Source organism: Sinocyclocheilus anshuiensis, unplaced genomic scaffold (genome assembly GCF_001515605.1).
Source record: "Sinocyclocheilus anshuiensis isolate Anshui unplaced genomic scaffold, SAMN03320099.WGS_v1.1 scaffold363, whole genome shotgun sequence".
Lineage (NCBI taxonomy): Eukaryota > Metazoa > Chordata > Actinopteri > Cypriniformes > Cyprinidae > Sinocyclocheilus > Sinocyclocheilus anshuiensis.
Window position 1 is genome coordinate 622,342 of NW_015552568.1, and position 26,140 is coordinate 648,481.

At 36.0% G+C, this 26,140-nt stretch overlaps 2 protein-coding genes and 1 long non-coding RNA gene across 7 annotated transcripts in view; 1 reads left to right on the top strand and 2 right to left on the bottom strand.

The window, feature by feature from the left end:
• Positions 1–1,219: 1,219 nt before the first annotated feature.
• Positions 1,220–4,484, bottom strand: LOC107664980 (endonuclease G, mitochondrial). Its single transcript, XM_016455684.1, has 3 exons — positions 3,811–4,484; positions 2,616–2,725; positions 1,220–1,802 (listed from the first exon to the last, which is right to left on the bottom strand). The coding sequence occupies exons 1-3, from the start codon at positions 4,342–4,344 to the stop codon at positions 1,526–1,528; spliced, it is 921 nt and encodes a 306-aa protein (XP_016311170.1). The 5' UTR covers positions 4,345–4,484; the 3' UTR covers positions 1,220–1,525.
• A 1,474-nt stretch (positions 4,485–5,958) lies between these two features.
• LOC107664998 (netrin-G2-like) overlaps positions 5,959–26,140 on the bottom strand; it is a 73,494-nt gene continuing 53,312 nt past the window's right edge. Inside the window, exons 7-13 of one of the 5 annotated variants that reach the window (XM_016455710.1) lie at positions 17,206–18,111; positions 17,080–17,100; positions 16,248–16,376; positions 15,717–15,788; positions 12,749–12,916; positions 9,491–9,625; positions 5,959–7,693 (exon numbers count right to left, since the gene is read on the bottom strand). In XM_016455710.1, coding sequence (XP_016311196.1) covers positions 7,476–7,693; positions 9,491–9,625; positions 12,749–12,916; positions 15,717–15,788; positions 16,248–16,376; positions 17,080–17,100; positions 17,206–18,111 — 1,649 coding nt within the window. In that variant the 3' untranslated portion in view covers positions 5,959–7,475. Of the gene's footprint in view, positions 7,694–9,490; positions 9,626–12,748; positions 12,917–15,716; positions 15,789–16,140; positions 16,377–17,079; positions 18,112–26,140 lie in introns of those variants that run through there. The other 4 variants (XM_016455709.1, XM_016455711.1, XR_001631509.1 and 1 more) reach the window with 4 other exon arrangements.
• LOC107664999 (uncharacterized) overlaps positions 23,975–26,140 on the top strand; it is a 24,680-nt gene continuing 22,514 nt past the window's right edge. The window contains exon 1 of the long non-coding RNA XR_001631510.1: positions 23,975–23,985. This is a non-coding gene — a long non-coding RNA (uncharacterized LOC107664999). The remainder of the gene's footprint in view (positions 23,986–26,140) is intronic.

Sequence of the window (26,140 nt, forward strand, 5' to 3'; positions counted from 1 at the left end):
GTAACATATATCATCACATTTTTATATTAGTGCTACCAGTATTACAACATTAATATTCTAACTTATCTGTAACATTTGAACTTTTGATTTAGTGCGATATTTTGTACTGCCATTAGGGACTGCCAGTGAATGGCTGTTTTATTCTTTTTATTCTGACAGTGTATGATTTCTATTAACATTACAGAATAGAACATGATCAATATTATCTTTCAATGTTCAATTTAAATAATTGTAATTGCACAAACTATGTAGGCTACAATTTCAATTTGTTTATTGTGAAATAACTCAAACATTTGTTTTTTTTTCTGTCCTCTGATAAGCATTGTTCAGGGCTGCCATTCCCAAAATCTTTAATGCTTTCTTATGATACTTTTGGGAAAAGCAGCCCTGTTTGAATGCACTGTCAGCAGTGAGTGAATGCTCTCTGTGATTGCTCAACATTTGCGTGTGTTCAGATGAGCAGGAAAATAGTTCTATCCTACACAATTACTCGCTAACAAAGGTTATTCGTCCAATTCAATGCATATTGTACGCATTATTATTATTATTTTTGTTAAATAAACAAAACCACTGGTAAATAAAACGCACCTGAGTATCGATACTTTCGATACTCGCGTCAGTATCGATATATCGATACTTCGGATCGATACACCCATCCCTAGAACGCCATCGATGAAGGATTTATCAATGGAAGATTTACAAGTTTAAGTTTAATTTCTGAATGAAATTAACCAGATATGATAGTTAGTTAGTTTTGTAGGCTGTTTTGTCCCAGCAAAACAGTATATTAAAAGTATATTAAAATTTTGCAGGTTATCACAGACTGTGTATACTAAGTTTCTGTGGCAAAAACATATAAACAAACTAATATTTAATGCTGGGTGAGAACTTCGCTGGTACTTCACCAGCAGTCATATTCAGTGTTATTTGTCTTTCTAAATGCCCATTAACTTCAACTAAATTCGTCCTTGAAGATGTCTTATTTCCAGGCCTGTTGCCTCATACATATTGTAGATTGTATACTTGGGTATATAGTTCAATTATGTGGTAAATTATGGGCTTGTGCAGTTTTAATGTGTTGACAATCATGATTTAGGTTATTTTGAGAGGATTAAAACAGATATTGTTTCTAAATACCATTAATTTCTGAATCATCATCATCAAATGTGAATAAAAAACAAATATGATTTAAGGATTACAGATTTGTTTTATTTCCAGTAGTACAAATGACATTTCACAGTTGAAATTAAAATCTAAGTTCACACAGAGTTTTGGCTTGGTTAAAAATCATATTGGCTGACATCTAAAAACAGTAATGATACAAAAATCTCCCCTATTAAACAACAGGCTACAGCATTAGACTGTCAGCCTGTGCCAGTGACTGATATATCTCTCTCAGTAGTCTTTCCACATATATTGAAAATTAAATAATTTCCCTGCTAACTTTATAAATGCTTGACAGTGAAATAATGAAACTTTTTGAGGTATTTTCCATTCCCCCTCAGTAATCACTCTAAACTCCTCACTAGCCTGCAGTAATGGCTTTCAGACTGCTGGTCCTCTTCATGATGTTTGGTACGAACAGCAGTCCAGACGCTCTCTCGATGCTCTCGATGGGAACCAGGAAGCGTTCCAGTGGAATCTTCTCATCGACCGGCATATTGGGCATCACATAGGACCGCAGCTCCACGTCTCCTCTTGGCTTTTCCAGAATCACCACCTTAAAGAAGTGAGTCGGCACGGCTACATGGTTCTTTCCCAAAACCTGATACTTCACATACATTTTCCCATCAGGTTCCTGTCTGTAGGTGCAGGGAGGGAAATATTAGGTTCTATCAATTTATTAAAATATCAGTTGATTAAATAGTTTGGCATATCTTGATTTCAGGCTAATTTGTACGGTGGCCGAGAAGTGCAAAACAAATCACAATTCTGAAAACAAATTACAAACGCAAATGCAAGTCTAAAAAACAAAATAACAATTCAGAAAACACAACAACAATTCAGAAAACACAATGACAAATTCGAAAACAAAATAACAAGTCAGAAAACACAACGACAAATCAGACAAACCAGAAGAGGTAGGTATAGTTTGAGACAGCGCCATTGGTTTGGGATTACTCACCGCTGACTGGACGAGACATCTGTCAATCAACGTATACAGGAAGAACCAGCCGAAGAACAGCAGAGTCGTGGTAGAAAGTTCGGAGATAGTATTAAAGTAGCTCAGTTTAAATGTATTGTATGAATTGCCCTTACTATGGAATAAAAAATACGGGGTGTCTATTTACATTTAGTTAAAAGTGGCTATGAATCATCATCTCCAGATGGATAAGCGTGTGTCATTGGCTTTTTGACGCGATCGACCCGGGTTCGATCCCGTCTTTTCCCAAACTTTTTTTTCCTCCCTTTTCAAGTCTCGTATTAGCAATGGATTCTATTTACACTAAGTGGAAATAGCACTATTTTTAGCAATATGCTATTTACACTAAGTGCAAATACCTTTCAAGTATACTACTTGTTGCAAATAGTGGCAATTATCTGCACTTCACGGCCACCGTAAATTTGAAATATCTCGAGCAGTGCTTCTCAAGAGCATATTGAGAGGCTTTTACCGGGGTAAGTAGAGTGGTCCAGTGCACACAAAGACATTCTGGTAATGCTTGGTGAGTGAGCGACAATATTTCTCCAAGTTATTCCATGCGTTCTGGTTTAGATGAGGATTCTGTTGGGAAAGATATCCGCAATATTAACAGCCATAATTACCCATACAAATAGAAAAATAACGAATAAGCAAACTCTTTAAATGATTGGTGGTTTTATGGATTGTATAAAATAAGGTGCTCATGGAAATCTAGCCTACACTTTTCTTCTTACCTACACAAAGAACTACAAATTTAATGAATGACTTCCTTTTCAATTAATGAGTAAGAATTTGAATACCGCAGAATGAAGAAGAATTTTAATAACCAAAACAAAAACATTTTAAATCATAATTGTTTAGACATTTATATAAATTCAGTAAAAGTTTAATTATTAATAAGAATCAATTATTAATAAATAGACAAAAATAAGTTAAATTCATTGTCATAGGTGACTTTTTAAATTAACTTTCTGATATATTTTTTCCTTATTGATTAGACATATAAATACATTAACTGATAATAAACAAATGATTAATAATTATTAAAAATAAAATAAATGCATTATTATTGGTGGCATTTTAAACAGTGTTTATTAATATATATTTTTTTTTTTTTGATATATAAAACATCTTGATTGACATTGACACTTATATAAATTCAATAATGGTTTAATTATTAATACTAAACAAATTAATAATCAAAAATAATTTAAATACTTTTAAACATTGTAATTTATATTTTTTATAAATTCAGTAGTTTTATTGTTAAAAATAAATGATAAATAAATGATCAAAGTTCAAAGTTTTAATAAATAATAAAAAGTAACAAGAACGTAATAATAAATACTTTATAGGTAGCATTTTAAACATTGATTATTAATATCATATTTTTTTCTTTTTTGATATTTTAAAAATAATTTTCTCTTAATTGATTAGACAGTTATATAAATTCAATAGTTCCAATTATGAATACTGAAGAAATCACTGATAAATGCATATTTAAAAATAAGTTACATATAATACATGGTTATATGTGGCATTTTAAAATAGATTATTAATATCATCTAAGGATAAAACGTCATTTTAATTGTACTTCCTTAACTGCTGTTTGCAGTAAGACTCCAGGAAGAGGATGGAGCAGCTGTTATACAGTGTGAGTTGCTCACCTGTGGTGACACATTGCTCAGGTAGAAGGTGTCATCCATGGCTTTCTGACTCCATTTGTGGTTGGCTGCTGCGGCCAGGTGACCCCTGTCAAACCCACTGCCCTTGTAATCCGCATTGCTCGATCTGTGGTAAACATGAACCGAGTCGTCCTCTTTGAAATCGCAGAACTTTCTGTCCGAAGTCCCGGTTACTGTCTCGGCGTTGAGCTGCTCTATGACCCAGGCTGCGGTCCTGTTTCTGGGGTCGTATGAGGTCACGTAAGACTCTCTGCTCTTGATGCTGGAAAGGGAAGGGAAGCCGTACTTCATCACAGCTGTGGATCTGCTTACAGCGACCTGTCCCGGCTGGTACGGGCTAATCTCTGACGCTGCGTCGACGCTCGGGATCGGGATGACCGGGATGCGGTCCAGCAGTCCGCCGAGGTTTTTGTTAAGGCGATCACCGGTTGCTGTCAAGGTGGCACCGATGCATATGCCAGCTGTCACTGACAGCCCGGATAAAACCCACCGCGAGCAGAAAACACGATGCATCATTCACTCTTAATAAATACAGTTAATTAAATTACATGAATAAAGTGCAGTTATTTGCCCACTGTATTTACATAACCCATGTGAGTCAGTCCCACCGGCTAAACAAGCACACAGGACATTTAGTCGCATGTTGATGACATCACGCTTTTCCCCCCTTAGAAAGGCAGAGCACAGTTTCAGAATTAAAGTTACAGGGTCATTCCTACTGTGCAGTACGTTTTCATGTCGCAAACACTTCTAAATAGTGGATAATATTTAGTTTAATTATTAGTTTTTTTTATTACTATAATAATTAATTTAAATTTTTTTTAGTAATATTAAACTTTGGTTTGAGCTGGTGTACCCCTTTACTCTTCTAAAATGGAAACATATTTTTTCTTTTCCTCTGTTGCAAAAGTTTCTATCAGAAATAGTTTACATTAATTCACTGTTAAATATTTAAATGGGTTTTCCTGTGTCCTAAAATTCACTTTCAATTCTGTTATTGTTATGTGTTATCCTAGTATTTTTTAAGTACTATTGTAGTTTATTCAAATTTAGAATTTTTAGCTTTTAATGTTTTGAGCTTTTACCTTTTATTTTCTGTTTTATTTTATTTTAAAGTTTTAGACCTTTCATTGGTTTTGCCATTTTATTTATTTTTTTTAAATATAGTTTTTATACATACTCATGTTAAAAGTTAGCTTTTTTTTAACTACCAAAAGCTCGTTAAGTTAGATAAGAAATTTAAACAAGCTGAAATAACCTGTTTTGTTCACATTATATATTTACATTTTTATGGTGTTAGTTTCAATGAATCATAATAATTGATGGCGGACCACAATTTAAATGTTTTAAAAGCACAGCAGCTTTTAAATTCATATATGAGGTATTACTTCCCATAAGAAAAAAATTGCTAATTTAATTCAAATGCTAATTCTGTTCTGGGTTTTAATTGAAAATCAATCCCTTTAACTACCAAAAGCTCGTTCCTTCCACTTCTAGGAACTTCTAGGAAGTGACAATATGAACAACAGCTCAATCATTGCTAAGTATTAGCAACAGATTTGATGAATTTTGTGATTTTTTTTTATATTATCACTTTAAAACATTCCATGCTGATTGATAATAATCTAGAAATATCAACACTACAAATTATGCTTTAAAATATTTCTAAATTAACTTCAAATTGACAACTTCATGTAAGCAAACTGTCAATCCCTCACTAGGCAATGGATAACTTTAGCTCTTTATTTCCATCATGTTAGTTTTTTCTGATCAGAGCATATTTCTGAAAGTCTGCTATATAGCCTAAAGTAGGTCTAAAAATGCTTTCATAAATTACAAGGTTATGGAGCTTAAACATAAATGAGCCCACTACATGTGCAATAACCCCAACTGGAATTTCCAGTGCTAATTGCATAATACGTTGTATGTTATACAGCATGCAATCTATTTCTGTGAGTAGTTTGTATTTAACTCTTATTTATTAGTTTCCAGAAAGCAAAAGTCTCCACCTTGCATAAGCTCTGCTGACTCAAGTTGTGTGTTATTAAGGGTATATATATTTATTTCAGTGCAGGTGGTTAGAGCAATGCAAACGGCTCAGCACATTTGATTCTGGGTCTGTAGACATATATACAGCTGATTCACCTTGTGAAACTTTCTAAGGAATAAAAATGGCCTGATATTAATTACCCTTATTAGAGCTGCCGTGACTGTTGTGCCGGTGTAATGCTGCAACTGTAAAGCTTTCATATGAATATAGAAGGACAGAGTCTAAAGAAAGAAAATTCACTCACGTCTCTTTGTGCTTTCTGATTGTCAGGTTTTATTCATTTATAATATTTATTGATAGTATTTTATTTACCCTGGCTCATCATGAATGTAAAGCATTTGTAAATATGAAATACATCAAAAAGCCCATGAGCCACTAAAGATTTTGGCATTTCTTTGAGACTCGCGCAAGGAAAATAAAATTATTTGAAAAATAACCTGATTGCATGATATACAGTGTGCTGAATTTTTAATTGTTAATCTGAATGGCCATTCTAATTGTGTTGCTTGACGATGCATTTTTCTTTTTCTTTCGGTGCTTCATAATTATCTAGTATTTATTTGGGGTTTGTGGGACTTTGTGCTTTAGGAATGTACTTATCATCCTGTGTTAATAAGCAGTCCTGAATGGTCATATCTGCACTGATGAATGCATGCCAGTAACAAGATGATGTGCAGGTTACATTGAGCTAAAGCTGTGCATGTAATGAACCATTTATACTTTATTTAATGATATGAATGGAGAAATATTCCAAATATATTAGAGATGCACTCTGATGTATCATCAAATATAGTTTTACCATGGTGTGAATACCATATGCACTGCAATAAAGGCTGCAATGTCTTTACAGTGGTAACATTTACTCAACAAAAATAACAATTTCTACAAAAAATATTGAAATAATAATAATCATAATATACAATACTTCATATTTCCTTTCAGGTAGACTGATATATGTATATTTGTTCAGTGTGACAATTTAAAACCTCTTTCTACATTCCATAAACATAATCTCAAACACAAGCTATAGAGACATTCATTCGGCGATTAAACATCTTTTCCATCGGTTTCATCTACTTGTTACAACCTCAATGGCAATAAAATGCGAGAAAAATGCAGCAATGAAAGGAAATGTAAAAACAAGTCTTCAAGAGAAGAAGAATAACTTGGCATAAGTAGGCTTCCGTGATATCGACCGTTTGTTGTTCGTTAAAACAAGCTGGCTAAGTGCAGTGCTTGTACCTCGGTGAGCGCCGAAACTACAGAGAAAGTAGAAATGCAAAGGAAATGAAACCACATCTATATATTTCTCTACTTTCTGTAGAGTTTTGTGTAGAGTGAGCTGAAACTGAACTTAAGTTGTTTTTATTCTGTTTTTGGTATAAAGTTCAGGCGATCAGTGATGCTAGTAGACGAGAAATAAACTGCTCGTCTCGTGAAGGCGTTTTGACCTCAGAGCAGCCGCCGCCATTTCCAAAAAAGATTTCTGCACCGTGAGGCTGGGTCCGTACGGGTTCAGGCCACTCTCTCTCCGTCCGCAGGGTTCAGCCCTTTGGCCTGCGTAGACTAGGATCGATATCAGGACTAAGATGGGTTTCTAGGCGCTGGCTTTAAGCAGGCTGTTGGCTAGAAGGCAGAGCAGCAGCGTCAGTGTGCTGAGGTAGCAGGCCGATGCGCCGTCGCACCCTTTCTCACCCTGGCAGCGTGGCTGCTCGCACAAAACGCCCCTAAAGCTGGGCGGACACACGCACTTCTGGTTCTGGATGCAGGAGCCGCCATTCTGACACAGGAGGAGCTCGTCGTCACACACGTTTGCTGGGAAGAAGGACAGAGGTTGAGATTCTCATTAATGATGTTACATGTCTCTAAACATAAAGATGATCTAAGTAATCATTTGCCAGGTGCCCTTCTAACACTACTCACAGATCTGCAGATAGATCATGTTTTAAGGGATTGTTCTGTTGTCTTAAAGTTAGGTTACATTTTTCCATCCTAAACGTCAGTATTCATTTAGCTGATATCTTTTACTCAGAGTGATTTAAGGTGTTCACATTGACAGTTAACTGGAAGGGATTCATTTTCAGTGAGAGGGACCAAAGGTCATCTATGTTTTGTTTGGTTTTTTTGGGTTTTTTTGGTGAACTTGTGGGCCAACTGTCTGTAAACTAATATATGTACACCGCTGTTCAAAAGTTTAAGGTTGGTAAGATTTTACAAATATTTTTGAAAGAAGTCTTTTATGCTCACCAAGCATTTATTTGTTCAAAAAATTATTAAAATTTCAAATAAACTTTAAGTATAATTTGTTCAGTGTCACATGATCCTTCAGAAATCATTCTAATAAGATTTGCTAAACAAGATTTCTCTTTATTATTAATACTGAAAACAGTTGTGCTGCTTAATATTTTTGTTGAAACTGTGATACATTTCTTTTCCAGGATTCTTTGATGTAACGAAAGCTCAAAAGAACAGCATTTATTAGAAATTGTCTTTTTTTTTTTTGTAGTAGTAATGTGAAAATCTTTTACATCAGTTTAATGCATTGCTGGGTTATACTTTGTTTTAAGGTTTTCTTGTTACAGTGTAATTATACATTTAAGTACTGAGTAATATTAATTAACTATATGTACTTACTGTATGGTTACGATTAGGGTTTGGCCTAGGGTTACTTGCATGTAATTATGCATAATTTATTGTTATTATAATAGAAAGTACATGTAACGTGTAACAAGGAAGTGTTACCCATTGCTGAATAAAAGTATTAATAAAAAAATCTGAATTTTAGAAAATAAATAATAGATAATAATAATCAGTGTATAAAATCCCATTAAATATTTAATTATAATTAGTTTATTATTAGAAATGAATGAATGAAACTGCACCTCACAGTAAATTGAGTTAGAATTTAAAAAGCAGCAGGCAAAAAATCTAGTAATTTATTATTTCAAGGTTTATACAATGCCTGCATGAAAACCAGGTCTAATTAGAGCAGAGACGATAATGATGACCTGTGAACGATTATAATTTGTGATCCAGCAATAATGATGGAAATCTACAGACCTCCACCAGTCTTTTGGAGACTGGGCATTAGAATCCCATATACACATTATTTTCAGATAATTTAGTATAAAGTGTTAATCTAAAAAAAACGCTTTCCTGAGTGCCTGAAGAACTGGGAGCTGTCACTGTCACAATCAAGTGTATATTTGTAAACAGTAATTTCGGTAGTGGTGAGTTGTGATAAGCTGGTGTAGGTTTTGGGCTGCTTTTTAGTCCTTGGCTGACAGTGTTTCATTATACAACCAATTCTTTGCTAGGTTTGAACCATCAGCCTTCTTCTTACCCTGCCTCACTGCTTTAGCCACTGTATCACCCCACCCACAAGTATCTATAATGCACAACTGCTGCAAACAGCAGGTTGTTATTGGTAGTACAACAGCAAAGACCTCTGTGAGTAACAACAATGTTGCTCATATGTTTGAGTGAAATGACACCCATATGTTGTTCGTTCACAGCACTTTATTTGTTGTATGAGTGGTATCATCCATCACAGAATGTGTCTTTAATGACTAAGCCTGTGTTTAATGCCTTTGTGAAGGAAGTGTGACTTACGCACACAGCCTTGCTTCCAGGTATATCCAGGCAGGCAGTCCTCACACTTCTGGCCCGTGCTGCCCTCGCGACACTGGCAGAAGCCTGTGTCATTGCACCGGGCGTGAAAGGAGCCCAGCTGATTACAGTTACACTCTGTGTATAGAAAATATATACGTTATTCAGCAATTGTAGATTATTTGTGCTGAAACCTTGAGAAGGCAGCTATGTTCTCTTTATTTTGTGATAGATTTCATTGAACTATGAAAACACTGTAGCTTGTTTCATGCTACCAATATTACTGCTTTGCATATTGAAGGCTATAGTTAGAAACTATATTTAACTATGTTCCTAATGGGGCAGTAAAACTGTGTTGGACTCGACAGCAAACCTTCAGCTCTTAAAGAAATAGTTCACTCAAAAATTTAAATTTGCTTAAAATGTACTCACCCTCAGGCAATCCAAGAAGTAGATGAGTTTGTTTCTTCGTGTGAACAGATTTGGAGAAATTCAGCATTACGTCACTTGCTCACCAATGCTCCACCTCCATGCCCTGTTGTCCTCTCACATCAACATCAACCAGCACATTTCTTTAGACATCTTTTGGACTGTTTTTGCTTGTAAACTATGGTTGATCTGTGCATATTTCTCACCTGATCCATTCCAGACAAGATGACTGGAGAAAGCAATAATATTGATAGAGGGCTTGTATTTTAGCTGGAAGCAACTTGAAGTTAAAATGCCTTAATGATTGATGGATTGGAGTTGTGCCAGTTACTTGTGGATTATTGTGATGTTTTTATCAGCTGTTTGGACTCTCATTCTGACGGCACCCATTCACTGCAGAGGATCCATTAGTGAGCAAGAGATGTAATGCTATATTTATCAAATTTGTTCCAATGAAGAAACAAACTTTTCAACATCCAGGTTGGCCTGAGGCTTAGTACATTTTTTGCAAATTTTCATTTTTTGGTGAACTATTCCTTTAAAGGGGTCATATGATGCGATTTCAAGTTTTCCTTTCTCTTTGGAGTGTTACAAGCTCTTGGTGCATAAAGAAGATCTGTAAAGTGGCAAAGACTAAAGTCTCAAATCCAAAGAGATATTCTTTATAAAAGTTAAGAGTCAGCCACGCCTACCCAAAACGGCTCGTTCTAACACGCCCCCACATGTCTACGTCACTATGTGGAAATATTAACATAATGCCGCCCAAATGTGCACGCAAAGAAAGAAGGCGTGGTTTCAGGAACAGCAGTCGTGTTGATGCAGCCATGTCAGGGAGACGCTGTGTGATTCAATGCGAAAGCAAAAGCACTTTATTTGGCCTTCCGGAAGTAGATGCAATTAGGAATCATTGGTTAAGATTTATTTACAACAGAACAGCACAACCCAGATGTTCAAATTTGGAAAGTGTGTCCAACTGAATTCAATTTGAGTTTTGTTAAACGAAGAAAAAAGAAGCTTAGTTTACCGCGGAAGCGGTCACGACTGCGGTCGTGGTAAGACCGAAGAGTGTAAAGACCATCGACTCTACCGTGCGACTCCACCGGGCAGGTGCACCAGCAAAGGATAAGTATCGCTTTTTATTTCTCCGCTTTCCTACTACTTGTTTCCCTTCTGTTTCAGTTTTTATAACCATTTCTTACTATGTGTAAGTTGTTTTTTAGCATGTAAGTTTGGCAGTGTTATTTTTTTTTAGGATTACTGATAAACTACTGTCGTTTGATTTGTATTATTTGTATTTGTTATTTATTTTGGGGCTTTGTCGAAAACGACGTGTTTGAGAGAGGCGGGGCATAGAGGACCTACAATAATGTACAGTATTTGAAAAATAATGTGTTTTTTGAACATTAAAGCATGTCAACATATTCTGTTATACCAAATACACAAAATAATGATCTTTAAAATAGCATCATATGACCCCTTTAAGTAATCGTGCAGAACAGTGCCACATAGCATTTTGCATAAGAAAAACTGTTTACATAAAAGTCTTAATGGCACAGCAGCAAAAATGACCTGTAGAATTCGGAGGGTCACAAAAATATGTGGTAAATAGTCATAAATAACAGTATTAGTGGACCTCCAGGAAAATGAATATTTATAAAAAAAATGATGTACAGTGGTTCAAAAGTTACAGCATTTTGCCTAAAGGCAATGTAGCATAGCCTGAAGGCAATAGGCATATATTCACATGTGTTAGCAGGAGAAATTCACTTCTATGTTTGTGAGTTGTCAGTTTTATGTGATCAGTGGTTGTTCATCAGTCATGTAAGCAGGGTTTGCTCTATGCATTCACAAGGGCATAATTTGTCCATCTGGGCAGCTGTCAGTCATAGCGCAGTGATTTATGTGTGTGTATTTTTCTAGTAGAGGTCACTGTATCATTAACAAAGTGTTGTGACAGATTGCTTGAACAGCGTTTGGAGCAGTTTTCATCAAAAATAAAAAAAATATTAATCTTGCACCTTCTGATTGTATTTCTCCTGTCTCCCATTTTAAAGTCAACATGAAATCGAAATTCATTCTATTTACTTTTTAATACACATTCCTTGTCTTATAGTGAATGATTCGTTTTATTCCAAAGAAAATATTTTGTCTTCATAATCTTTTATCAAAATGTCAAAACGCCTGTGACGTAAAAATCACAAATCTCTCTTTTCAGTTTTACCATGTACTGTCCACTTTTTAAAATTCAGTCAATTATTACAGATAAAATCAAATCCCATCCAACTGTGCTTTTTATGTTTTGTTTTTTTTTTCTTGTTAAATATCCGGTATTATACTTTGAAGTATTACATTAAGGAAGTAAAATGGGTTGCATGTGGCATTTCATGTTGAAATCATGCACAAAAGAGTACAAAATTACTTTTTTTTTTCTAATCACATTTCCTTTGTGCTACTCTCATATCAATACAGATATTGATAGTTTTAAGCTGGACAGTTAAAAATGCAAGTTGTTCAGTTTCCTAGATCTTAAGTAAAAGAAGACGGGAGTCTGGAAGAAAGAAGATTTCTTGCGAGTCTCTAAAATGAATGATGCATGATATTAGTATATTTAAATCCATACTTCTGTTGGACTTCAGTAGGTCAGAAATTGTCACATGTATGGCAAGGTGGTGGCAGACCAAATGTTGGACCGTATGCAAATGAGGAAAGATTTCTCGACCTTTCCAATTCCATACATATCATTTGGCCAGAAAGGACAATTTCTGAGTGGCATGGTGTGGGTGTGTCAGGGGAACAGTGAAATGGATTGGTGTGGAGTGATATCTGACTGACCTATGCAAACATTCTCATCGTCCAGCTCAGCGGAAGCATTCCGGAAGTATCCAAGGCGGCAGTGCTGACAGTTCTGCCCTCTAGTGTTGTGTTTGCAGCTCACACAAGTCACAATGTTGATGAAATCAATGTAACTGCAGCGATTTGAGTGACCGTTGCACTCGCAGTCTGATGGAGAAAGAGTAGATAGGTTAGTCTGTGGAACAGGGAACGAGGGACTGGAAGGGGAAAAGACACAGGAAACTCATGGATGAGAGGACATGGGCATGACATGTAGACGCTAAGAAGACTATAAACTAGGCTAAGACTATTTAGCCAGCTGGAAAAGCTGGCAGGCATTTAACACTACCTTAAAAAAATTATGTGAATTAGATTACAGACCATATTAGCCAGTTGATTTCCAGTCCAGCCTCAAAAACATTACTGACAAATCCTACCTTAACAACTGTGGCTGTCCACTTATTGCTTTTATCTAATGTAAATTTATGGAGAATTTTTGGGATTGGGATTATTTTTAAAAACAATTTTACAGATATTTACAGAAGTACAGGCTGTCGCCTTCATTCCCAAATTAACATGCTGACACAGTTGCTTGAAAGTAGGGCTGCAAAACGATTAGTCGCATCATAATCGATTCAAAATAAAAGTTTATGTTTACATACTAAATGTGTGTGTACTGTGTATATTTATTATGTATATATAAATACACACACATACATGTATATATTAAGGAAAAATATGTTAGATTTATATGTAAAATATTTATATTTATATATAATATAAATTATATACAAGTGTTTACATACAAATACATACAAATATTTTTTAAATAATATACATATATGTGTGTATTTATATATACATAATAATTATACACAGTACACACACATATATTACATAAATAAAAACCTTTATTTTCGATGCGATTAATCGCGATTAATCGTTTGACAGCACTAATTTTTATTTTATTTTTATTTCAGTTTTATATATTTAATGGCTTTAGTTAACTATAATAACCCTGCATTGAGATATAGTATGTAAACATACTTTTAGTTCGAATCGATTAATCGCAACTAATCGTTTTGCAGCCTTGAAAGTAAATTAATGCTATTTAATTGACTAACTCAAAATGTTGACAGTTTTATATTGTACAAACTCTAGAAACACCAACGTTATCACTTGTAATCACTATAAAAAAAAAGCTTTTCTTTCTTTTTTTTTATTTGACTGTAACAGGCATTTGCCTCTATTTTGATTGATACTCTTTGCAGTTTTTCGTTATTTTACTGTATTGCTTAACAACTTTTTGGAAAATAAAAATGTTTTGCAGTGTCATGATTCATTCCAGCCCACATATGAATAATATCCAATCATTTTTACCACTTTATGAGCACTTTTTATGAAAATCACACTGATCATGGAAATCTCCAGTTCATTCCTATGGGATGTATGTAAAGCTTGTCCGAGTCAGCAACAGTAAACCACCAAGGCTTACGAAGGGTCAGTTGTGGATCCCTGTAGCCCAGATTGCTTTCCTTATGGTATCCTATTTTTCATTTTTATTTATACACTGCTATTTGCTGTAAAACTATAATTATTTGGGTTACACTTTATTTTACATTACATGTACTTACAATGTGCTTACCCAGGAATACACTTAATGTACATGGGTTAAGGTTAGATTTAGGGGTAGGTTCAGGGTTACTACCTAGTTATCACCCAGTTATTGTAATTGCTTTAATAAGTACATAATATGTACATGCGGAACAGGGCTATAGAATAAAGTGCTACCATTATTTGTTTATTCTAAATCATTTTATTTTAATTCATTTATAATTAAAGACACATAAGTAAATTAAGTAGTAGCCTAATCGTTCTATTAGTTCTAATGGGTCTATTACCTATAGTTTAACTAGAACCTAGTTTAACAGTATTTTGTTCCCTATTACTGTTATACATCATTTTATTTATGCATTAAACAAATATTATATGTTTTATTTATAGATAGAATTTTGTGGACAAAGTCTTCTAATTTGCCCTGCACACACCAGACAATTCCATTTGGCTTGTTGGTATGGCTGAATTTTCAGATATTTAGTGAATTTTTTTTAGCGCTTAAATTTTTCTCAGATGATTACACTTGAAAGATTTTTGGGATGCTTTTACAAAACACAGTATCTTAGACATCTCCAAACAGACTGACTAAACAGTAGAAAGTCATCAGTATGAGTGAATAAACCCACCTGTAGGCCTTAATTAACAGTTTAAATGGACATTAATATAACACTGATAAACAGAGATAATGAGCTGCTGTTAAAGTTGTGTTTGAGAAGCTGATCTTTTCAATTCTTTGCTGTTTGGACACTTGGGGCTTTGAATAATTGATATGATGTTTTAAAGATGCTGGCGACGTAGGGGTCCTGCTGTGTCACAGTCAGCTAAGCAGTGGGATGGGGGGCAAGAGCAGCTAATTAAATATAAATGCTCAATTACTCCCCAGATTGGTGACGGGATGGAGCGATGTTTCACAAACGATCTTGCATCTTCAGCAGACAGCTGTCTAACACTCGACAAGTGAAAATGCAAAGTAGCTACTTTCTAGAAGAGGATGCTTTTGATTATACAGCCTGGGGGAGATCCTTCTGTTTTCTAGCAAACACAATACATCATGAGCGGCTTACCTTATGAGACAAAGCAAAAAACAAAACATGCGAGCACAAAGAAAAGAGAGACAAGAAAGGGCGACATGGAAGAGAGGAAATGAATAACATTTAGGAAGCAATTTTTCCACAGTTTCCATATTAGTGTCTGTCCATATTCACAAAAACAGAAATCAAAACCGAATTGTCCTTTGATAAGCATTGCCTACAGGAGCGCTAATGCATATAAATACATCATTCACATAAAATGTCATTAAAACTCTGAAAATAACATCTTTTTGCCATCTTGATTTAAAGCATTGCCTTACCTTGAAATCTGATGTACGCTATTCTTGACAACTGTGTTTTTGGCCCCCCAGGGATCAAAATCCTCGCAACAACTTTAGAATAAAAGCAACGTTATTCTCTTTGTTGGCTGACATGGCTGCACTGTTGGCACAAATCACTCAACAATGTGGAAAAATTCACAGTAAGGGCCTAAAATGTGAAACGAGATACACTGGAATGATGCTACTGTTATTTAGGAAAGCTGATGTTGTAAACAAAACAGCCTAAAACTAGAGGAAACTAGGGTTTAGAGTTTCTTTCTTGTGGATCTAATGGCAGCTAAACCAATCAATATGCTACAAGCTGTAAATGTTCTTCACTAACAGATACTCCATCTCATCCACAGCAGCACTACTGGAAGATACAATGCAGTCAAGCAGAAATGCATTTTCAGACCGCAGTCATTTAAAAAGTTAAGCGTTGTGTCGGATGAGTGCAGTATCTATCTATTTGTGTCATTTCTACAGTGTAGCTACGCACGGTGCACACACTCAACGACAAATGCTGTATACCTTTCTTCTCATAGTCTTTCTTTTCATAATCTTTTTCTTTCTTTTTTTCCTTCTCTTTCTTTTCCTCTTTGGCTTCCCTGCTCTCTCCGGTTTTCCCAGCCTCGTTCTTCTTCTTAATGTCACCAGATACTGTTTACACCAGAGAGATCATGAGTGTTTGAAAGTGTTTTATTTTTATTTAGTTAATTTTATTCATTGTTCAAGTCTGATACATTATTTGTTTTATGCTGACATAGTGGTTGAATATTTAAGGATATTGTTTTAAACGTTATTTCATGGAATGTACAAAGGTCTGTTCACTTGCGAGAAAATCGAATTAAGGCTTGAACTTCCCAAAGGTCCTAACAAGGTTGGGTAATTAATCAAAATAACAAATCTATCATTATTTACTCATCCTTTTGTTATTCCAATCCCATATGACTTGCTTTTCTCAGTGGAAAAGGAATCTAAAGGAATATTTTATTTATATAGAATATTCCATTACAAAAAACGTTTTTTTCCCCCCGTATAATTAAAGTGAACGGTGACTGAGGCTGTCATTTAGCCAAACATCACCTCTTGTGTTCCACGGAAGAAAGTAAGTCATACAGGTTTGTAACGACATAAGGGTGAGTAAATGATGACAGAAATTTCATTTACTATTCCTTTAAGAGAGGCAGGCTTCTGGCTTACTGTTCTGAAGGCAATTTGGGTTGTGTGACACAGACTTCAACAGATTGCACCTCCAAAATGAACTTCTGAAGCTCCTTTAAAAGTGTATAATTGTGTAAATTGCACTTTAGCAGGGATTATACTTGTCAGAAAATTCAGATGTCAGATTTGCTGTGGGTACCTGGGGCTTTTACATTTTTATCTTTCTTCTCCAAGTTTGTTGCTGTTTTTTCCTCGGACTCAGCTAGAGGAACTTCACTGTTTTCTCCTACTTTAGATTGAGGTTTACTTTCAGGAGCATCTTTATCTTTCTTCTCCAAGTTTGTTGCTGTTTTCCCCTCATTGGTCTCAGCAAGAGGAACTTCACTCTTCTCTCCTACTTCAAATGAAGGTTTACTTTCAGGAGCATCTTTATCTGTCTTCTCCAGATTTGTCGCTGTTTTTTCCTTGGTCTCAACAAGAGGAACTTCACTCTTCTCTCCTACTTCGGATGGAGGTTTACTGTCAGTCTCAGCATTAGGTTGAGGAGCAGCATCAGTGACTGTTTCCGCACCTGCTGTGACAATTTCAGCACCATCACCTGGATCTTCAGGAGCAGGTTTCATTTCATCAGACACATTGGTTGCTTCTGCATCACCTGGACTTTCAGGAGCATCTGAGTCTGAAGTTGCTGGGGCAATGGAAGCAATCTCAGGAGAAACTGTAACTGTTGCTGGAGCATCTGTTACAGCTGCGACGGCATCAGTTGCAGGTGCATCACCATCAGATGCGGGAGTTAGAGGAACATCAGATGCTGGGACAATCAAATCAATGTCTGGAGGGAGTGCATCAACTGTTTTCATCTCTGCATCAGTTGAGGACATAACTGTGCTTGTAATTAAGGTTACTGCAGTATTTGCTGTAACCATTGCACCCACTTCCACTAGAGAGCCATCAGAAACAAGGGAAACTGCATCAACAGCAAGAGATGTTGGCAGTTGAATGGTGCTAGCTGATGCTGAAGATGTTGCTTCAGAAGTTGCCATGGTTGCAGAAGATATTGCTTGGATGTCCATATTAAGTGTTGTTGCAGTGCTCCCAGAGGATGAGGCAGATGAATCAGTAACCTCAGGAAGAACAGAAAGTGGATTGCTTGCAACAAAGCCAGTTGTTGCGGTCACAGTGTCGGTTCCTGCAGTGGCCGCATCGGGTATCACATCTGGTGCTGCGGAAACTGTAATTGTGTACAGAGCATAAAGAGTCAGATATCTAAACCGTTCTGTCAAAAGCAGTATAGATGCCATTGGTGCCCTTTGGGCTTACATACTGTACATAATGGATATTATTGCAGCGATTCAACCTTTGCCCATTTCCAGTTCAGCAGAAACGGGATACACAAGATCTGATAGAATCACTTCCCCTGTTTGTGCCCCCGTCCAACCCTTCAAGGACAGGACTCGCTGCATTTTCCTGTTATGGTTTCATGTATCTATCTCTCTCTCCGTAAGTTCAATAAATTGGCCCTTTTTTGGTCTTCCTTACCATGACCTAGTCTCTTTTCTCTTATGAAATATTTAGCAGCTGTTCATTCAATCGCTATTCAAAAATAGATCTGAAAGAATTGAGCTCCGGCCTTCAGCTGAGCTTCTACCGCCACGCCATGTGCTCTCAAAAGTGATTGTGTTTCACAATAACAGAGTATTTAATGATTTATCTCCTGAGACTGGGCTTGCCATTTTCATAGTTACAGCTTCAGCGCCATTAGGTTTGAAAGGCGAACGCTACACACACCTGGTGTGAGGCAGAAATGGTGGGATAGGTGAGGTGGTGGCATATTGTTTTGATTACACAAACAAAGCGAAAAAACTTCTTCACAGTCAACAAAACTGAACACCTGCTATCTAGCACATCCGATTGGAAAATCAACCTGCTTTGTAAGAGGAACATGCTGCTTGTAAATGCAGAAAATGAGCATATACTCATTGCAATACATATATTAATGATACTGACATTTTCACAGAAAATAATTATTTTAAAAAACTTTTATAAAAATGTTATTTTTTATATTCAAAATATTTAACTTTTTTTAAAAAGAAATATGAGGCTCATATTGGTTGTTAATTATTATATGCTTACAGTGGAGAAAATATTTATTTGATACCCTGCTGATTTTGCCCACTTACAAAGAAATGAAGGGTCTGTAATTTTGATGGTAGGTTTATTTTAACGTATAGAGACAGAATACCAACCAAAAAATCCAGAAAATACACATGATATAAAGGTTAGAAATTGTTTTCTAACATGACTTAGTACTTGGTGCAGAAACCCTTGTTGGCAAGCACAGAGGTAAGACGTTTTTTGTAGTTGGTCACCAGGTTTGCACACATCTCAGGAGGGATTTTGGTCCACTCTTTACAGATCCTCTCTAAATCCTTAAGGTTTCTTGGCTGTCGTTTGGCAAATCAAAGTTTCAGCTCCCTCAACAGATTTCTATAGGATTGAGGTCTGGAGACTGGCTAGGCCACTCCATGACCTTAATGTGCTTCTTCTTGCGCCACTCCTTTGTTGCCTTGGCGGTATGTTTCGGGTCATTGTCATGCTGGAAAACCCATCCATGACCCATCTTCAGTGTCCTGGCTGAGGTTCTCGTCCAAGATTTTACAGTACATGGCCCTGACCATTTGCCCCTCAATGCGGTGAAGTCGTACCCTTAGCAGAAAACAGCCCCAGAGCATAATGTTTCCACCTCTGTGCTTGACGGGATGGTGTTCTTGGGGTCATAGTCAGCATTTCTCTCCCTCCAAACACGGCGAGTCGAGTTAATGCCAAAGAGTTCAATTTTGGTCTCATCTGACCACAGCACTTTCTCCCAAGCCTTCTCTGAATCATTTAGATGTTCTTTGGCAAACTTTAAACGGGCCTGTACATGTGCCTTCTTGAGCAGGGGGACCTTGCGGGCGCTGCAGGATTTCAGTCCGTGGTCCCAACTGCCTTAAGATCATTAACAAGCTCCTCCCGTGTAGTTCTGGGCTGATCCCTCACCTTTCTCATGATCATTCTCACCCCATGAGGCAACATCTTGCACGGAGCTTCAGACCGATGCTGATTGATGGTTGTTTTGTATTTCTTCCATTTCTGAATAATCGCACCAACAGTTGTCTCCTTCTCACCAAGCTTCTTGCTGATGGTCTTGTAGCCCATTCAAGCCTTGTGCAGATCTACAATCTTGTCTCTGACACCCTTTGACAGCTCTTTGGTCTTGCCCATGGTGGTGGGAGAGGTTGGAATGGAAGATACAGATTGTGTGGACAGGTGTCTTATACACCTAACGAGCTGACATTAGGAGTAACTTCAGGACTAATTTGTGTTCCACATGGGCACATAACCAGTCTGTGGGAGAATTCTTGCTGGTTGGTAGGGGATCAAATACTTATTTCACTCACTGAAATGCAAATCAATTTCTAACCTTTATATAATGTGTTTTTCTGGATTTTTTGGTTGATATTCTGTCTCTATCCGTTAAAATAGACCTACCATAAAAATTACAGACCCTTCATTTCTTTGTAAGTGGGCAAACTTACAAAATCAGCAGGGGATCAAATAAATATTTCCCCCACTGTATTATTTGAGCTGTAAAGTTGTCTAATGTATACATTTTTTAGTTACTGAATGTTCTGGCTTTTAAAATTGTGTGTATTTTTATGTATTTCTTGGCCTTGTGTATTTTTATTCTAAGTAGTTGTAAATTGTGTCAAGGATAAAACTGAATGGAAAAAGTCAGAATTACTTATCACAGATGCTAAACTTTTGCTTTATATTTATTGAATCCTGAACATTTTTTTAAGTCTGAAAGATTTCACTGACATGTATTTATTACTTTATTTATTTATTTTTACAGCTAAAAGCCTTTTTAAATTGATAACAGCTTGTCAAGCATCAGTACGGCATAATCATCAAAACACTACAAGTCAGCAAGCCTCCACCTGCCCTGCTGACTTCAATGCTTGATTCAAGAAGACATAGTTTAAGGAGCCGCCACAATGGTATGTTATTTGGCACCTTGGCCCATATATATTAATGAGTGATTTAGCACAGCAGTAATCATATTTAATCTCCACACCCTGCTATACCTTAGATCAGAATATAGAGCACCATTACGGCCATCAATCATGAGTGGAATTACAGTGGAGCGTGATTCCCTGCATGCACTACTTTCCTCAAGGTCCCCTGTGCGGTACGAGAGAGCAAAGAAACTGGAGGGATTTTACTAAGAAGTATTTCACTTGCTATTGGCCTTGTTTACTTGCCTGTGCTGTCTGTGTTGTTTTTGTACCTGATTCACTATAATATTTGTGCACAATTTTTACGGTGCAGTTTTACATTTACTTGCTGTTGCTTAGTGAATGACATGCAGGTTTAGAGAATATCTTAGAATGTTTAGTGAACACTGTTGTATTTAATCTTAAATATTTCAATAAAGTTGTATTATTTTTTATTTTAGTTCGACATTTTAGTTACTTTAGTACTTTTTACATTTGACAAATGTATTACTTGAAGTAAAACAAAATGAAATTGAGAAATTTTGCTGAATTTGTATTTTTTATTTTATTTCAGTTAACAAAAATGTTTGCTGTTTGTCTGTTTTACCTGGTGCCAGATTTTAATCATCCTACCCATGAAGTAAAACCTGGGCCTACAGTATAGTATAAAATAAAGACATACAAATTCAAATGTTCTAGGCTCTTTTAAAAGCTAGTAAAGATTCAAAGCGCCTTCTAATAGAATAACTGTAATGTATGCATTCTCACAACCAGGAGGGCAAAAGAACAAAACTCAATGTATGACTTTAAACATGCTCCTTGTTGAATATTTCACCTCTCAATTATTAACACAAGTGAGACCGAATAAATGAAGAATGTCTAACCTAAATAGATGGACACATGCTTGCATATATTATGGCTTATTTCAAGGTTGAAATGTCTTTGCGAACAGAGTTCTGATGGATTTACTTTACTTAAATATCAAAACTTTAATACTGGGAGACACTGAGAGTGCAAACGTGTCAACAAATTGTGATTGTGACATTTACAGGAAGGTCTCTTACCTGGCTGGTCAGGTGCAGTGGGTACGACTGTGAGTGTTGGACTAGACGGAGATGGCACCGTAGTTAAAGACGAGGTGTCTGTCTGGCTCGAGATGGTAGCAGCTGGCATTGTGGGCAGAAAGCTCGTCACAAGTAGCACTTGGGACAGTAAAATTACAGCGCTGAGTCGAGAGCTGAGAGAATAAGTAAAGAGGGCCAGCTACCTCCTACTGTTAACACTTCTATTTTTAATTTTAGCTTTGGAAAACATACTTGTACTTATGCAAAAGAATACAAAGTCTGTAAAAATTACAAGTGAGTACATCTAGTTGAATAATATAGAAGTTTAATCACTCAGACCTGTTTTCTAGTTTTTTTATGTATTTCAGTAAATGTCTGATGAAAATGATTGTTGTTTTTAGATGCTATCTCTGATTTTATTATCATACATTATGATGTTTTTTCATGACTAGTATAAATTCAACCACAAATCTAAAACCATCAGCCAAGCAATGCTTGATCTTTAAAGACACTCTACAGTGCATCTGCTACTAAACCGCAATTAAAAGGAACTTTAAAGTCAACATGAAATGAAAATCAGCCCTATTTACTTTCCCAGTACAAGATGCTGATATTATTGCGAGTATTCAAATGTTTGTCTGGTCCACTTTTCACAATCCAATTAATTCCCGACCAAGTTTCATCCTGCATTTTGATCCCACTGAATATCCTGTTTCCTTCAGTATTGCAGCACCTCTTTACTTTACCCAGTACAAGATACTGATCTTATTGTGAGTAATTCAAATGTTTGTCTGGTCCACTTTTCACAATCCAATTAATTCCCAACCAAGTTTCATCCTACGTTCTCATCCCACTGAATATCCTGTTTCCTTGAGAATTGCATCATATTATGTAAGTAAAATGCATTGCGAATGGCATTTCATGTTGACTTTCATGCAAAACAGGGAGCTAAAAGCATGTCCATTAAACAGGGTTTCATAAATCAAGTCTGTATCCACCAGCTGAACTGCTTTAAGATGCTAATGATGTCTGCCTGTGTCACCTGGTGTATTGGTGAGGGATTCAGGGATCGCTGAGCCGCCTGTAGGGGCAGGAGGAGAAGTCAATGTGTCACTAGAGGTGGCCGTGTCTAGTCAGCAGACAGAAGGATGAGCTCGCCAGTGCAGGGATCAGATACCACGACAGTATTGCCCATCAGAGCCTAAATCAGCCTGATCTCAGCTATTCGCTGACCACAAATAAAGGGCACCGCTAAAGACACTTTACTGCAGCCCACAGCACTAAAGGGGACAAGCACTAAAAAAGAACTCAAATGAGCACGATTTTGATGAGGTATGAATTTACACATGACGTCAGTCGGTCATAAAAACTCATCAACTTATGTGCTTATACTACAAACATTAACAAAAATGTGGTATGCCCATCATGGTCGAGGTGATCTCATTTGTATTCGTAGATTTTCATAAGTACAGTTTGTGCACATTTTTATACACAGATTTATTGGTTTAAATCAAAACTGGATATTTAATTGTGCATGCATTTGCATATTACCTTTGCCAATGTAGAGGTCAATCTTCAAGAACACAATTTTGATATTAATTTTAATATTAATTTAATATTAATTAGTTATTTAACACTTTAATCTATTGTTGTTTAGTGTTTTATGTATTTGATGTTATTATATTTGTAAAATACACACTCACACATCTGTGTGTGTGTGTGTGTGTGTGTGTGTGTGTGATTGGCCTATATTGTATATTAACATAATTTATATTCTATGTACTCTATTTTTATTTTAATATTATTATTGTTTTATTTATTATTGGCCATAAGTAAAGGAGCATTAACCTTGATTATTTAATCTATGTATGTAATGCACTGTGAGTATTCGTAACATCTCTGAAGCTGTTCATATGTAAAATGATTTACATTTCAAATGTTAATATGACATTTTATGTCTACCCAGACACACAAAAATGTACACATGCTAAAATCAGACGTGAGGTTTGAATACTGAGATCATGTTGTCACGGTAGCATTCAAACACCACTGTTTTACCATAGTACTTTTGTTGAATGTTTGCACATACTAACTTGTTTATGAACTCACGTGTGCACAAACTCAACAAAAAAAACACCTTACCCTACTTAAAGTCAGACGCGCTCCTCAATGCCAGCACAATGCTAATCATCTCTGTCTATGCCAGTGTTCAGAGTACTGGACGTCAAATATGGAACGTGGCATTCGGCGTCTCATGCATGTTAGTTTGTTTGCGGTTGTCTGGCTGTCTCAGTAGGAGCAGGTGTCTTCCCTCTGGAAGAGGAATGACCATGTCAGCTTACACTGTGCCGGTGCTGATGGGAGCTTTGGGATTCAGCGTGGGCAGCCCACAGTGAGCACCGCAGCAGGCTGATACTTCCTGCTCTCAGGCATGCTGATGTTTTATTAAGGTTGCGTCCCTCCCCAGTGTTTCATAATTAAAGCATGGCTCTCTCAGTACTCAGTATAGTTTTTTAATGTCAGCCATTATGTCAATATATCAGGTGTTATTATGTTAATATTTATTTTTATACATTTGTATATTACTTTTTATATAATTTAGTTTTAATAATATCAGAAATACATTCATATATAAATTTTTAATTAAAGCAATTTATTTTAATTTGCATTTAATGAAAATGTCCCTAATTCCATGGGTTTATTGTATTTATATGGTTTGCTAATGAAAAATGGCTCGTATTACCGATAGATGTTTTATTTAGTGTTGTGTCTTAGTGTCGTGGATGAAAATAATTTATGTCTCAGTCTGTCTGTAATAATTCAGTGAGAGATTCACACAGGGATTCGTGTTCTTTGAGATCAGTTGCATTTTCGTAATTATACAAACTGGTTTATAAAAAGGGGGACATATCATGGAAAATAAAAGACTTTGTAGTATGTACTCTTATATACCCTAATGCAATGCTAAACTTCCTTCCATCAGGATATTTATAGAAAGCCATGGTTTTGACGTCTGAACCAATGAACAGTTGAAAAAGTTCTAAAAGATTGGAACAGCATGGGGGTGAGTAAATGTTGACAGAATTTTGATTTTTGGGTTAAAATAACTGAATGACTGACCACATTTACATATCACTGTTTATTCATTATTTAACAGATTTCTCGAAGAAGTAAGAAAATCATAACAGAGGCTGTTTACAGCACATACACTACCAATCACAAGTTCAGTGAGGTCAGTAAGATTTTTTTTTTATGTTTTAAAGGGGTCATATGATGCGATTTCAAGTTTTCCTTTCTCTTTGGAGTGTTACAAGCTGTTCGTGAATAGATAACACCCAGGCTACATTTATTTGATCAAAAATACAGTAATATTGTGAAATATTATTGCAATTTAAAATAACGATTTTTTATTTTAATATAATTTCAAATGTAATTTATTTCTGTGATGCAAAGCTGAATTTTAGCAGTCATTACTCCAGTCTTCAGTATCACATGATCCTTCAGAAATCATTCTTATATGCTGATTTGGTGCTTAAGAAACATTTCTTATTTACTTTAAAAAAAAAATTAAATTATAAATGTCTTTACTCTCATTTTTTTTTAACAATTTAATACATTCTTGCTGAATAAAAAGCCACGTAATAGATCAGTCGGTCACGTTAACTGTATGATATAAAAAGCTCCAAAATGAAGATATGAAGACATAAGGAGTTCATTATTGTGGCAGATGTGTAAAATTATTGAAAAAAAAAAGGTTCAGGAGTCAATATATCTTACAACTGTGCAATTTTTTTAATATTGGTCTTGATGGTGCTAGATGGACTGTTTATTCAACATCTTTTACAACAGTTTTTTTTTTTTTACATGCTGTGTCACGCATGTCCATTCACACAAAATGATCAGTTGAGGCCACCAGAGTGGAATTATCATCCAGTGCCTTTTAACAGGCTACTAATCGAATTAGTCTCTCACAGTGCACTCATGCTTTCTAGACAAAGAGTGTATCTGTGCCTGTGTGAGAGAGAGCTCGGAGCTCGGTACAGGGCCGATGAGCAGGGAACGGGTAACAGGAGGGCAGGCATATGGCCACGGGGGGTTAACATGAGAGCTGGAGCACGGGCAGATTTCTCATGTCACAACCCCCCCACCCCAACCCCCA